This window comes from Lactuca virosa, chromosome 2 (assembly GCF_052849685.1).
Source record: "Lactuca virosa cultivar CGN04683 chromosome 2, Lactuca_virosa_CGN04683_v6, whole genome shotgun sequence".
NCBI lineage: Eukaryota > Viridiplantae > Streptophyta > Magnoliopsida > Asterales > Asteraceae > Lactuca > Lactuca virosa.
The window spans coordinates 84,740,062-84,756,674 of record NC_136427.1 but is presented as its reverse complement, the minus strand read 5'-3'; the positions used below and the strand labels follow the sequence as shown (position 1 = coordinate 84,756,674).

Sequence of the window (16,613 nt, the reverse complement as noted above, 5' to 3'; positions counted from 1 at the left end):
AAGAAATCATAATCGACGGCGTTTGATCCCGCTGGGAAGAACGCCCCTCCGAAATCGCCGGATCTTAATGCGTTGTACTTTTGAAATCCACTAACCTCCCAAGCATCCACCATTACTTTTTTATAACCTGATGAAAAGGATTACGTTTTTGGTAGGACATCCATCCCTTGTATTTGTTTTCATAGTTTACATGAACTTTTCATTTCTATTTTCTTTTATGAACACAAGCTCTTCTTTTTAATAATAGAGATCCTCACTAGCAAGAGGATGGGGCTAACTTTCACCAAACTTTTTGGCCAAGAAAGAGTTGTAATATTGATGGTGGGTAGTTGATTGGTGTAGAATTTTTACTAATTTCACATTTTATAACATCACATTCAAGTTTGGATGATTAAGTTGCTCATTGGTTTGGGCTGATGGTTGCAGATTGAGAGTTCCGAACTCATTAAACAACAAGATGAACAATTTCAAGTATTTTCTCATTCCCGATAAAAAAGATGATGATGTTGTAAACTTTGTTGAAATTATATGTACTTATGAACATATGTATACAAATACGAAGAAAATTATGCACATGAATGATGCAAATGCAAATATTAGGTACATGATCCAATAAAATTGCATGTTTATCATGATACTATCTTTAGTAAAATTTGATTATTCGTAAAAAATGTAAGATTCCCTCCAATAGTAATAAAGACTAAGATACCCTCAAATAACAACAAATGTCTATCAGTATGAAATGGGAGAAAGAAATTCTCAACGATATAGATCATGGTCTACTTGGCATGGGGTAAGAGTCCACTGATCCTGAAAGTGAAGAAGATGAACGTACAAATTTAATAAATACGAGAAGAAATCTTGCAAAAAAAAAAAATACAAACACCACGAAGCGCTCCTTAGAGAGCTCATTTAGTTGGGTAAAAATGTTCATTGACCTTTTCTTTATGTTCATTGACATTTCCTCAGGGGCTGTTTTTTTTTTTCTTTGCCTCTTATTCATAAGGGATACTAAACAATAACTTATTGTTTTATTTGAGAAAAATTATTGATTTACATTGTAAATGACTAAATAAAGGGAAAAAAATATGTTTATGACAACATTGTACTTTCGTATTGTAATTTTCAATTTACAATAATAACTAAAACCATCTAAATTCCAATACACCCAAACTTAAAGACTTAGTTTCATATTTATTAAAGCTGATTTTTTGACTTTAGATTTAACATAATTCTTTAAAATTTAATTGGAAAAGTGACTATTTAATTACCTTTTTGTTAATTGAAGATAGATAGAGGATATTGATTTAGGTATTCAAGATTCTTAGTTGTTATTGAAGGGTATTTTAGTAAGTTCTCAAGAACTCGACATCTTTTTAAAAATCACATAACCAGTCGTTGAAATGTTTCCTAATAATCATTTTTGAAGGATACAAATTCTTTAAACTTTACTGAGAAAAGTGAATTGCATTAGAATATTCTTTGCAAGAAATAACAATGTACACTCTGTTTTCCAGATTTGAAGAAATAGCAATATATTTTTGGTTTTCCAGAATGTTGATGCTTTGGAAAAAATTGCAATATACTTTCTGTTTTCTAACCCCTTTTCAAACATTGTCGTCCAGAATTTCGAAAGTGAAACTCATTGCAAGATTATTTTTATAAAATGGTTGATCATGTTATAATAAAATTAAAAATATAAATATTTTGTTATATTCATTTTCTGTTCTATGTTCATTTTAGTAATATTCAATAGACCTGACAATTCAAGACACAAATACACGAATTTGTGAGAGACACGACACAAATATATCTTAAAATTTGAGATAAATCTTATTTCTCATTGTGTAATCGTATCGTGTGAAATTCGTGGCTGACACGTTTTCATGACACAAATACACGAATTGCCAGGTCTAATATTCAACTAAAGAAATATCACATAAGGCTAATGTACATGTGGGTATTATGTGATATTCACTAACAATTTTTGTGTATTTTATTAATTAGCCAAAATCATTATTGCAAGTACAAGTTCGTGGATCATATATATATATATATATATATATATATATATATATATATATATATATATATATATACACTATACAACTCTACTGACTTGCAGGTTGTTGGTGATTTTAGTGTCACCATGTCATTTTATGTAACTGGAACTAACATGTGAGCTAAGGACTTCATAATCTGTACTCTAATATATGTACGAGTTTGTGCGGAGTGCACACATGTATAAGATCGAATTAGAAGTCAGTTCGACGACAAGTCAGGGGTCCAGGGTTTCCAAAGGGGCGGCGCCCATTTGGCGGGGTATAGGGGTAGTGCCCCTAGTGGGGTCCAAGGGGCAGAGCCCCTGGGGTCCAGATTGTAATTCTTGGAATAAGAATTAAAAGGATATGGGGACATAGTGGGAAAAATGAATTCTTGAAGGTGATTATGGTAAAACTGACGAAATGCGTTAGTTTTGGAAACCCTAAATCCTCATTAAATTTCGGATTTCCTAGCTTGCTTCCAAAGCAACTCATGACGAACCTGTTGGATTAGGTGTCTAAGCCCATAACTATAATTGGTATGTACTTGAATTGATAGTAGCAATGTCCTTTTGGGTTGCCTTCAAACCTGGTAATTGAATAGGATTATTGTTGGAGAGAGAAGAATGATTTATTAATTTATTACTTGGTTAATAAATTAATTTATTAATGTATTATGGATATAATATATTAATTAGAAATCATATTGTTTATTAATATTTAATCAGAAATTAATTTAGAATTAATTTTAGGATTAAAGGAATTAATTGAAACTGCAGGGACTAAAGATGACAATGTTCAAAAGTTGAGCATTGAGCATTCTAGAACCTCCCTTAGAGGGATGGAATGAAATCTAGAGTGTCCTAGGGTTTCCTTGGAAGCCTTAGGGAGGAAGTTAATGGATTAGGGTTATCTAAGATACACCTGCCTTATCCTAAACCTTCGTTATCACCTATATCAACCCCTATAGGGTTGGACTTCGTGAAAGGGCACTCCAAGAGAGGCTAGGGCCGAATTTTCCACTTCCCTTCTCTCTCCATAGTAATCCTTGGTTGCTAGGTTTGTTTGTGAGCCATTAGAGGCGCGACACTTGTGGCGCTTGCTACCAAAGTTCAAGATCTTCAAGGATTTGATTGTTATTACAATATAACAATAAATGTATGTATCCTAATCCTAATTATATGTTAATTTCAAAAATTACATGTGCCTCCTAGGGTTTCTAGTTTTGTGTTCATAATGTTGTATGACTAATAGTGAAAACATAGATCCATATTAGGGTTGCATGCGCACATAGGATTGTTTGTATAAAACCCATCAGAACCAACCCTAATGAAACCCTAATCTTGTTTATTATATAAACGACTCTTCCTTTTGAGAAGATATATATGAAAATTAGCTCTGGTTTTTCTTAAAACACTCACAAAATTCTTCTAGCAATTTGGCTTACGATTTCTGTGTCTAGAATCGTAAGTGTCCTCTTGGATTATCCTAGGCTGAATTTCTTGTAACCCAGACATAGGGTAGAAGTATCAGTTCGAAAAGTGTTCATACGATCCAGGTGATATCCAGATCTAAAACGTAAACCCTAGATTCTCCAACAGTTAAGCTCACTCATTATTGACTTGAAGCATTTATTTCATAAAATATAGAAGACAATAAGAAACGAAAGAACGAATAATTCCCATCTATTTTTTCTTTACAATTATGATTTACACTAGTTCCATATTGTAGTCATCTGATGTGTCATTTTTTGAAATGTCTTTTTAAACCGTAATTTTTTTAGTTTAACCAATCCGTTGTTTAGAAGTCTAACTAAATAACGGTCTAAATCGAAACATATGCGATATATATTTTTTGTCTACTAAAAAGGTTCCTTTTCATAGTTAACTTTTTTAATGAACCCATATAATATATAAGCATGACAAATAGTGATATAGTATAGAGTGTTTAACATTAATAAGTATTATTATTTAAATTTTATTTTCTTTATATTATTACTTGCATTTATGATTTTCTGAAGCTATCATGAGATGGTCTCATATTACAACAAAATTTATTTTAAATTAAGGTAAAAATAAACCATGGTATTTTAGTTTTTAGTTTTTACTAAATATTATTACATACAAAAAAGGGAAAACTGCAATAAAGTCCTTACATATTGGTCTTATAATCGATTTAGTCTCTATACTTTTTTTATTCAATTAAGTCCCAAAAACCGCTAATCGTATTCAAATTAACCCTTTTACTCGGTTAACAGGTTATCCATCTTTCAAAAATTACATTTTCGGCCCAGATTTCAAAATTTATTACAAATTTGGTCCAAAATTTACACTTTTGGCCCAGATTTTAAATTTTTTTACAAATTTGGTCAAAAAATACCCTTTTGGCCCAAATTTTAGAATTTTGTTATGAATTCATCCAAACTTTAGTTTTTTTTACAACTTTTTTCTTCAAAAAAAATCGAATGTTTTTTCTTTATAAAATCATATTTATACAAAAAAAACATATTTTCACATAAAAAATCTTATATTTACTATATAAAACCTTTTTTTAATTTTTTTTGTATGCGAAATACCTATTAATAAAATTAGGCATTTATTAAGTACATAAATATATACCAATCCATTTTTATAAAAAAAAAGTATATAGACATGTATTTTACAAACACCTATTTTATATATAAATGTGTTTGAATACAAATGCATTTATTATAAAGATAGGTGTTTATAATATATATATATATATATATATATATATATATATATATATGTGTGTGTGTGTGTGTGTGTGTGTGTGTGTTTACAAAAGAAAACACTCATTTGAATCATATAAATATATTTTTATAAAAGAAATGTATATGTTACTATGAAATAAGTGTTTGTATAAAAAATATGTGTTTGCATACAAATGTATTTATAATAAAATAGTTGTTTGTATATATATTTTTTTGTAAAATACATGCATGTATATATTTTTTTATAAAAGCATATTTGTATATATTTATGTTCTTAATAAACACCAAATTTTATAAATTGGTATTTCGTATACAAAAAAAATTAAAAAATTTTTATATAGTAAAAGTAAGATTTTTTATGTGAAAATATGTTTTTTTTGTATAAATATGATTTTATAAAGAAATTTTTTTTTTTTGAAGAAAAAAGTTGTAAAAAAACTAAAGTTAAGATGAATTCATAACAAAATTCTAAAATTTAGGCCAAAAGGGTATATTTTGGACCAAATTTGTAAAAAAAATTAAAATCCAGGCCAAAAGTGTAAATTTTAGACCAAATTTGTAATAAATATTGAAATCCGGGCCAAAAATATAATTTTTGAAAGTTGGAAGATCTGTTGACCAGGGAAAAGGGTTAAATTGAATACGATTACCGGTTTTTGGGACTTAATTGAATAAAAAAAATATAAGGACTAAATCGATTATTTGGCTAATATGTAAGGCTTTTGTTACAGTTTTTCTTATAAAAAATAAGTAAAAAACAAATATATATATATATATATATATATATATATATATATATATATATATATACACTAGGTGAAAACCCGTGGGACCCACGGGTGTTAAAGTTAAATAGAATTTAAAATTTAATTATGTAATAATTAATATATCATTAAGTTAGAAAAGTTATATAGTATTTTGAAATAATTTTTTTATTTGTAAGTATTTAATTACACAATAAATTGTAACTATTTAACTACAAATGAAGATTTATAAAACCTTACTTTTTACTGCTTGTTAATCGTTCATGGTGATTGCACGTTATATTAATAGAAATTGTTGTTGTTTTCATCTGTTTTTCTAAAAACTTTACATTGTTTTACTGTGTCATGTGTTTATTTTTTAGGCTTACTAACTATAACATTGAAAGGCGTTCAATGTTACTATTTTTGTTAGGATATGTTCTCTATTTTTAGTAAATTTGTAAACTATGAGAATTTAATCACAAATGTAAATCCACATATTTTATAAAAGATATTACTTTATATAATGCAACATAATTTTAAATAACTACCAAAAAACCCAAAACAACATCGGAATTGATTTGATACAAAACAAACAATATATGTATGTAATGAAATTAACATAAAAAAAATACAATACATAATTATAAATAAATAAATTATTATGATGGATGAAATGTGCTTTGCTAAAAATGAGTAAAAGATGCTACAAAGAAGTTGGTTATAAATTGCGAAAAACTTCCTTATAAACAACATTGTAAGTTTTATTTGTGAGTCTACCATCTTTATCTAAAATTAATAATTTCAATCCCTCTCTGCTTTGTACTCTAGATAATGCAACATACAATTGCCCATGTGAAAAAAACCGGATCTTTGAGAAACAAACCAACCTTCGATAACGACTGTCCTTGACTCTTATTAATAGTCATTGCAAAACATACAGCCAAAGGAAACCGTCTTCTTGTGAATTTGAAAGGAATTTTTTTTCTAATGGAGTTAAAGACATTCTTGGAATAAAAGTCCGGTTTCCAATATTAGTTCCAGACATTATACGTGCCTCGATAACACGTTTGCCCAATGATATCACCTGTAGTCTAGTGCCATTACATAAGCCGTTTTTCTGATCAATATTTCTCAGTAACATTACTGGAACACCAATTTTTAAAACTAACTTATGATTTGGTAGACCGGATACTTTAAGACCATTTAATACATCAGGCGAGTATAAATTTGCATCAAACTGATCATGGACAAATTCGGACTGACATAGGCTATCTGAACTTAAATATTCAACCTCATCTCCTGGAAACTTCTTAAGCAAATGATCGTTTATTTCCTGAACAACTTCATTCTTTGGAGCAAGTATAGCTCTTTCTTGGAAATAATTTGTACTGCTATACTTCTCCAAAATTGAAGGATATACAAACTCAATTAATGAACCTATAGGATCATCTGGATCATTAATGAGAATATCATTCAGAATATCGATAATTGTTTCGCCGTCGTTCGGACCACCGAGTTTGCCTTCTCCTATATCCAATAACCAATTTGCAAAATCTCTTATTTTTTCTATATCAGGTTGATCCCTTCCAACAGTTAGACTCATGTTTTTTGTTAATCTATACACTTTGCAGTGTTGCCATAAATATGAAGAACTCAAAGAAGCATTAACAATATTCTGTCTGCTGCCACCCGGAACAACAGGTAGAATCTGTCTGAAATCTCCTCCAAAAACAATAACTTTCCCTCCAAAAGGAATATTTGAGACGCTAGAATTTCCACACCTTAATACATCTTTCAAAGTTCGATCTAAAGCTTCAAATGCATGCTTATGGATCATAGGTGATTCATCCCAAATTATCAAAGAGGTTTTTCTTAATAAGTTAGCCAAGTCACCATCTGGATTTATTTTACAAAAAGAATCCTCTGTAAGTTCAAATGGAAGTATAAATCGAGAGTGTGCTGTTCTACCACCGGGCAACAATAACGGAGCAATACCGCTTGAAGCAACATTTAAAACAATATTACCGTCTGATCTAATTGCTGCAGATATTGTCTTCCATAGAAAAGTTTTACCCATTCCACCATAACCATAAACGAAGAAAACACCTCCTTTATTTTCTTTAACATCACTCATGATGTTAAGGAAAATATTACGTTGCTCATTTGTTAATGCAAGAAACATATGATCAAACTCATTCTTCATAACGGGAATGTCGTAATCTAGCTCCTCAATGATAAGTCGATTGTTCGAAGAAGAAACTGATTCAACATCTGGGTAAGGCATCTTTGTGAAATTTTTGAGAGTGGAGTTGTTTCGAAGTAAAATTTGTTCTATTTCAAACAAAGTTAAGTTCTTAACTTCATCTTCACCGAGTGATAAGTCTGCACCATAAATTTTAAATTAATTATAAAATATAAAATACAATATTTAATAATATTTATAATAATTATTTAACGGGTGTTGATAAGAAAAATAAAATATTTTAAATATAAATGAAGAAAATAAATTAAATACCTGGAGACTTCAACCTTTGTCGTTGGTTATATAGAATTCCATCCGCCAAATATTCCCATGTATTTTCCCAAACAACCTCTGGTTTAGACATACTATTACACATCAACAATGTGGCAAATAAGAAGCCGATAAAAACCAGATCTAGAGTGACTTGCTTCCTTAATTGCATCGATGTATTCCTTGTCATCATCTAATAGCCCGAGTGCATAACAAGTATCTCTAAAAGAAGAATATGTTTCACCATTTACCGTGCAAATTTCATCAAATGATGTCGGACCTTTAACTTTATTTAAAAGAATCCTTAAAAAATAAGCTTCGCCAAGATTAGGTGAAACCGAATGAATTCTACCAATGGCTTTTCCTATTTTCCTTCTCTTCCAAAACCTACCATTTAATACCCAAACAAACTTTGTAGGAAATTCAACATATGTAAGTTCTCGTGCTTCACTATTAATTGCATTACATTCCATCCAAGCTGTGAACTTTGAAGCAGCAACAGAAGGTTTGCCCAGAACATCGTCGATATCATCGTCTTCGCCATATACAATATGTTGTTGATTAGGAAGATGAAAAGGTAGTCTAACCACAGAAGGATACCTGCAATGAACATCATATTTAAAAATTCTCCATGATGCTTCACATGCAGATAAATATCTACAATCATAATATTCAGCTATTTCATCGACCGCATCATTATTTTCACATTCATTGTTTGTTGGTACAATAGCAACTGTAGCTTTATCAGGACCCTTGTTTATGTATTTAAACAGATACTTTATAGAAGATCCCTGGTTGCACCATTCAACATTAATATGTGCCTGATATCTTTTTAATAGATATTTGTTGTATGGAATAACATTTCTATTATCCAACTTGACACCTGATTTTTCTACAAAATGACCATCGTTTCTTCTCCTATATAACGGAAAACCATTTTCATCAACAGACGAATGATGACAAAATTGTTTTGGAAAATTTTTAGAGCACTTTCTATCCACCATGCATGGACAATTCATATTTTCAGCTCCACATGGACCATGAATCATGAACTCATTGACAAGTGAATACAATTCAGGCTCTTCAATTTTGTCTGGTATCTCGGCAGAAATTATTGGATCGATTAATTCAACAGTGGGTAACTTGTTGTCAGAATGCATAAATAAACATATATGACTATGCGGCAAACCTCTTTTTTGAAATTCAATGGTATAAACATTTGCATAATATTTGGCAAAAAAAACAAAATATGATTAGACAATAAAAACATATAAAAAATATACTATAATAAGAGTAATGTTTTATCAATAATGAAAAAATATAATTTTAATTACATGCTTGAACTTTGCCGAAAATTTGATTCTCCCTTAAGTCTTTAATAAATGCATCGAGCTTGATTTTGAACAACCTACATAATATATCAGGCCTGTCTTCTGGTTGAAGTGAAGTATCCTTAAGAAACCTTTTAATCTCTGGCCATTTGGGATTACACGTAAATGTTATGAAAAAAATCTGGATATCCAAACCATTTACATAGTGACATGGCATCCAAATAGTTTTGCAGCATATAGCGTGCACCACCATTAAAGGATGAAGGTAATATGACACGTTGGCCGACATTTGAGATATTAGTGGATCCTTGAGCTTTTTGGTTACGTAAATTCTCATAAGACTCGCATCTAAGAACATGTTGTTGCCTACGTATGTAATGCAATCTCTCAGTTTCAATCATAGTATAGGCATCTACCAGAAACTGTTGAAACAATCTTTTTGAATTAAGAATGAGCGAGAACGAATGATCTCTATCTTGAATTCTAAAAGCGAAATATTCTCTCATTGTACATTTCGCCCGCTTGCTGTTGGTCGTAAATGACACACCTCTATGAAGAATGTCAACACTGTAACCATCATCTCCATAAGGAAACAACAATGTATATTGAAGAGGAAGGTATGAAGGATGCAATTCACTGATACGTTGTAGAAATCAAGTTTTTGTTTCAACAACAATATCTCTCTTTTCAATTGAATCACAAATGTCACCGACAATTAAAGCGGCAACCTCAGAAGCAGTCGGTAGGTTATATGTTCTTCCATCTCGTTCCCTTCTCCCGATAAGTCGTAGTTTCATATCAACTTGAGGATTTTTCTGAAAGGTATCTCTTACCATCCTATAAGATCTAACCAACACATTATTTGAATCCAACATCACCTTAATATCTTCAATAATATCATTATCAATTGTCGTTGAATGATCTTTTTCCCCACTAATCCATTGATTGAAGGAGATTTTAAAAGTAGGTAAAGTCTTCTTTGGTTTACTAATTGAAACTTGGACATCAACACATGTTTGTAGGCTAAATAGGTGACCTATTGGTCCTAAGAAATTATCGATAAAACGGTAATTTTAGCCTAAAAACATTAAGAAGTTTGACTTGTTTTATCCTATATATGTATGACCATGGGCAAAACGGTAATTTTTGTAATTTTTGATTAGCTACATATACAGTTAAGAAATTAAGCAGTTAAGCAGTTAAGCAGTCAAGAAATTAAACAGTTAGCTACATATACAGTTAAGAAATGACTGTTACATGAAAATAAAAAATGAAATGATATAATCATAAAATAAAGATACAAATAAGCTATTTTTTGCATTTATACAAAATTTATTGCATACACATTGAATGACAACAAAATATAATAATTTAATGAATAAATCAGTATATTAAAATAACAAAGCATAACAGAATTTTGATTTTGATTTCATTAGCCATGACATGCCATGGCTGATTAGAAATCAGGGAAGAAATAAACAGATATACATATACACACTGTAAAAGATGAGTACACCATTTCCAGACTTATTAACATACATTCAGTGTTTGGATGTTATTGAATACATTTCAAGTTATAAATTAATAACCAAAGGAATGACAACATAATATATTAATTTGTCTATGTGTGTGTCTGTGGCTATATATGTATGACCATGGGCAAAACGGTAATTTTTGTAATTTTTGATTAACTACATATACAGTTAAGAAATTTAGCAGTTAAGCAGTTAAGCAGTCAAGAAATTAAACAGTTAAGCAGTCACACACATGCATACACATTGGAATAATCGAAAGAGTATTAACTGTTACATGCATATAAAAAATGAAACGATATAGTCATACAACAAAGATACAAATCAGCTATTTTTTTTGCATATTATACAAGATTTATTGCATACACATTGAATGACAACAAAATATATTAATCTGATGAATAAATCAGTATATTAAAATAACAAAGCATAACAGAAATTTGATTTTGATTTCATTATTAATGACATGCCATGGCTAATTAGAAATCAGGGAAAAAAGAAACAGACATACATATACACACAAGGTTACAGATACATATACAATGTTTAAACCATTGACATAAAGAGTGACAACTAAACAATTTATTACATCGATATTTAAAATATATACATACACTAACAGTGAGTAATACATTTAGATAGTGACAGATAGAATGCGACATGAAGATGAACACATTCAATAATTATAAGAAAAAATTTTAATAGCCTACATAAAAGAATAATAGAAGGCGACTTGAAGATTTGATAACAGTGACAAATACATTGAGATAGAAACAGATATCAGACGACTTCAAGATGCACACAGTGAATAACCATAAAAAAAAAATTAATAGCATACCGTAAAGCAATAACAGAAGGCGACTTGAAGATTTCTTGCAACGTTTTCTTTTTCTCTGAATTTTGGATTCGCTGTGAATGAAAATAACCGTGAGAATGTATTTAAGATAAATTGATCAGCTAAATTGTGTTTTTTTAGGAGTTGAGAATCATGATATATTTGAAAGAATTTGAAAGATACATTTATCGTTAGAAATAAAATAATGATTATTTACTTTCCATTAATTTGAATTTTGCAGGAAGAAGTCAAAATCAAGTCCAGAAATTAAGCAATCGTTTTGTTTTTTGAAGGGTACTATCGGGAAAATTCGATTGGGGGACTATGTGAATGCCACGTTGCGAGATTCTACTTATTTATTAGATCAACCTGGGACTTTAATGAAGGTAATTGCATCATTTTTGCCAACATGTCGTTTTTATTATTTAATTAAAATTTATATATAATAAATAAAATAAAAATGTATTTTATTGTCCAGGTGATGGCATAAAAATATATTTTATTGTCCAGGTAATGACATTAAGATTTTTAAACAATGTTATAAATTTAGTCATATTAGGTAAAAATAAATAACAAATGATTAAAATGTTTAGTTGTAGACTAAAAGCCTAAAAACATTAAGAAGTTTGACTTCTTTTATCCTAAAATCATGGATAAGATTTTATTTAATAAACTAAGTTTCTGTACATATATCATCATCATATACAATAGTATTATAATAGAGAAAAATATATGTTACATGATAACGAATGATTGAAAAATGTATGTTGTGCCTAAAAGTCACATGGGGTTGGTAATAAACAATAATGTTTTAGGGTACCAAGATTGAAGGAGATTTTAAAAGTAGATAAAGTCTTCTTTGGTTTAGTAATTGAAACTTGGACATCAACACATGTTTGTAGGCTAAATAGGTGACCTATTGGTCCTAAGAAATTATAAAAAGCAAACACATCATTATACTGTATTCAACATTTTTAATAATTCCCCTTTTTATTAATATTTCATTAACTCTCTTACTACTACTTTAATGGAAAATAACCATTTTACAACTAAAAAAAAGATAATCGTTCATAGTTGTGATTAAACAAACTTCGGTGATAACAACATATTTTAGTTTTTAACCAATAACAACATTGAACATGTATTTTTTGGACAATGTTTTTTATTTAAGTATATATTGCTATACAGCCTTTAATCAATGAAAGTATGTTGTTATAAGTAAGTAAATATAAATCTTCCTATCTAATAAGGAAACGTTAATGTCCTACGTGTCAATTTGTCATTCCTCTTTCACTCAAATTGAAATACAAAAAATGCCCCTATTTTAATTTAAAGTCACGGTGCAATAATGTCGCTTAAATTTTGGAAACTAATATTAGTTCAAACTTTACACTTTATCCGAATTTTCTCACTAAATAGATATATTTCAGCTTGCTATGTCTCACATATTTTTTGCCCGTTTTAATTCTACTGTTTCCTTTATTTTACCAAACTTTATATTTTACCACTAACGGGTAAAATAACATATTGTTATGCCCATTATCTTTTCTCACGCATAAACATAAAAAAATACAGAAACAAACATATCCATTTCATTTGTTATAACAAAATGTATTAAAATTTTATTTTTTTTTACCCGTGGTTCCCACGGGTTGTAACCTAGTAATTAAATATAATGTTTTTAACTGTAAAGAGATATAAGTACACTGCTATCATGGGTAATAAATAAATTACAATTTTCAATTTTGAAGTAACATATTGATACCTATTATCATTAAAAATGTATATTGCTATTATAGGTAAAGAAATGTAAATGCATTACTATAATGTTTATATAAAAACCAAAACAATAAACAAATGAACCAAAATGAGTAAAATTAAAATGAACCCTTGTCTTAAAATTTGTCCAATAACTACCTACATTTCCAACCACTTTTAGTACCAAATCACAAAACATTATTGTAAACCAAACCAAGATGAACAGAAATTTATTTGTTTGTTAAAACAAAAAACAACTCACTTTTCCACTTTTGGAACTAAAAGTGGATTTCCCTCTCCCATTGATATTCTTTTAGATTTTGTTGAACTCAAATCACCTCCACCATCAACATCATAAATGTCATGGAGGTTGCGCTTCAAATCACCTGATATTTTCATTGGACTTGTTGCGGATGATTTATCAGCTGTTGAGGGAGTAAAACTCTCGTCCGTTTGTGATATGACATCCTAAATTAAAAAGTCATAAGTTGAGAATTGGAATAATTAAATATAAATAAAAGTTAATATGGTAATATAACATACCTTTTGAACATTCTGAACAACATCATCTGATTCCAGGGGTACTTCATTTAAGGGCACTGATTGAACACTCTAGAAAGTAAAATTGAAATATGTAAAACGTTATGTATCTAAATAAAAAACAAATATAAATGTTGAACATCAAAACATTATGTACCATAAGTTCTAGTTTACTTTCCAATTCGGAAACAATGGACACATCTTCTGTAAGTTTGACAACGGTGTAGATATTGTTATAGTTGGTGACATTGTAGGCTGTAATATCTACAAGAAACGCAAATTTGCGGTTTTTCAAGACGTTCATTTGATTTGGAAATAGTTCCAAACTGTCGCCAGCCTGTAAGAAGGTTGTGTGATATATTAAAACAAATAAAATGTTATTAGATAGAAAAAATATGAATAAAATATTATACCGCTTCATGTATTTTTTTCAACTCAAATGCACTTATTTCCAACAGCCTTTTTGCTTCCCTATCAAAAAGAGTAAATCTGATGGTGCCAGTATGATCTTGTACGTTGATTGGAATTATATACCTAAATAAAATATTAGATTAATACTAATTTTGTTGAAAATTGAAATGATTAATATAAATAGATATGTGTATACTTTATAACAGTATGAAAATCCGAATTGTTGCAAGCTGCATTTTTACACTTAATAACAACACTATCTTCCATCTTGCCGGGGGCGGTATAGGAAAGATTGGTTTAGGGCACATTGTTTATCCTTCTTCCACATTTGTAGCACGCATCGTAATACCAAGGTAGATTCTGTCTTATATTGACAATGGTACCAACTAATAGAAATTTCATTTCTTATATCAAATAAAATGTAAAATTAAATAAAAATACAATGTTTAAATAAAATTAAAAGATATAAAGTAAAGAAAATATACCTTCAGTGGTTCTGTGACCTCACAAACAGTTTTTAAAGGGAAATCCCCTTTAAAATCATCTATATAAGAAGAAGAGTAGCTTGGGAGTGTAGTTATGCTTTTTTCAGACATACCTCCATTGTTATCAGCTTTCAATCTGTAAAGTTTAAAAATATTTTATTAAATATAAAAAATTGTATTCATTTAAATAATAATAATAACATAAATAAGTTTAAATAAAAATAAAAAAAAACTAACTCTTTCTTAAACTCATTAATTTCAACAATGTCAGAATTAATGAACATTTTGGTTACATCAAAATGACTTTGGGCTTGACCAATTCCTGTAAAAACAGATTAGTCAATAAAAGTAGATTGGAAAACAGATTAGCCAATAAACTACAAACCATCCCAAACGTTAAGTTTCACAAACTGCATCACTATAACAACACAAGTAACCGTGGTGTTACTTTTCAGGTACTGTGACATTTGGTGTGCCTGACTTCCAAATATAGTGACATTGAGGTGTACAGACCTAAATAAAAAAATAATTTAATTAGTATGGAAAAATATGATTCAAAATAATAAAAAAATTAAATAAACATCATCTCACTGTAAGTTGCTAATAGTCATCTTTATGTAATGCCTTGATGGATTAGGATTGGTTGTCTCAAGTGGCCTGAATGACACAATTTACCCAATAACATCTACTAAATTTTAATAAAAAATAATATATAAGATTAAGTTAAATATTAAAATACTAACATTTATAATAAATTACACAAGTTATAAAAGTGAATTGAATAAAATTAAACAACTAACCAAAAAATGAGTCTCTTGGACATTTCTGTTTGATGATAGAGTTAAAATCAGCAAACACAAAACCATTAACTGGACCCGAAAAATCATCACATTTTTTTACGATACTTTTCCAATCCAAAGTTAAGGTCTGTTTGTGACCAGTAACACTAAAACCATTTTTAACAGCCGTCATGTTTGGTTTTAAAATGATATAACTTTCACCTTCCTTTAAAAGGTCACGAAATCTGGAAAAATTTTGGTTGAAAACAGGAGATTGGTATTTTGTACCCTGTTAAAACAAATAAAAAAAATTATTCATTGAAACATATGTAATATGTAGTTGGTTTAAAAAAAAATTAACCAAACTCCTCGTCCATGACGATCATTTCAATCGATAAAACCTGGTTATTTTTTATAAAATTCCAAATCTTTAACACCCGTAGTTTGAGATGTGAATCATCAGCAATATCTTCAATGTCTTTTAGGTATAGTTTATTGCCGATATTCATTTCCAGCAAGCAATTGATAGAATATGGAAATTAATATCCATTTTACTGTTTTCATTTAAATTGAAAGCATATGATTGAGTAGTGAACACCATGAAAAGCAATAGTACCAAACAGAATCCAAAAACACACATACAATAAACATATAATTTTATTGAAACAATTATATATAATTTGTCTATGTGTGTGTGTGGATATATATGTATGACCATGGGCAAAACGGTAATTTTTGTAATTATTGAGGTGCTACACATACAGTTAAGCAATTAAGTAGTTAAGCATTTAAGCAGTCAAGAAAATAAACAGTTAAGCAGTCACACACATGCATACACATTGAAATAATCGAAATAGTATTAACTGTTACATGAAAATAAAAAATGAAATGATATAATCATAAAATAA

The 16,613-nt window shown here is 29.2% G+C and overlaps 3 protein-coding genes across 3 annotated transcripts; all 3 read right to left on the bottom strand.

Annotated features, from left to right (window-relative positions):
* Positions 1 to 6,444: 6,444 nt before the first annotated feature.
* LOC145157579 (uncharacterized) lies at positions 6,445 to 8,128 on the bottom strand. Its single transcript, XM_079076605.1, has 2 exons — positions 8,038 to 8,128; positions 6,445 to 7,904 (listed from the first exon to the last, which is right to left on the bottom strand). The coding sequence occupies exons 1-2, from the start codon at positions 8,126 to 8,128 to the stop codon at positions 6,445 to 6,447; spliced, it is 1,551 nt and encodes a 516-aa protein (XP_078932731.1).
* A 4-nt stretch (positions 8,129 to 8,132) lies between these two features.
* LOC145157578 (uncharacterized) lies at positions 8,133 to 9,194 on the bottom strand. The gene has a single exon (XM_079076604.1). It carries the CDS (start codon positions 9,192 to 9,194, stop codon positions 8,133 to 8,135), a length of 1,062 nt encoding a protein of 353 aa, XP_078932730.1.
* A 5,645-nt stretch (positions 9,195 to 14,839) lies between these two features.
* LOC145157576 (uncharacterized) lies at positions 14,840 to 16,214 on the bottom strand. Its single transcript, XM_079076603.1, has 7 exons — positions 16,107 to 16,214; positions 15,727 to 15,994; positions 15,602 to 15,614; positions 15,312 to 15,439; positions 15,164 to 15,248; positions 14,927 to 15,062; positions 14,840 to 14,845 (listed from the first exon to the last, which is right to left on the bottom strand). Exons 1-7 carry the CDS (start codon positions 16,212 to 16,214, stop codon positions 14,840 to 14,842), a joined length of 744 nt encoding a protein of 247 aa, XP_078932729.1.
* Positions 16,215 to 16,613: the final 399 nt, after the last annotated feature.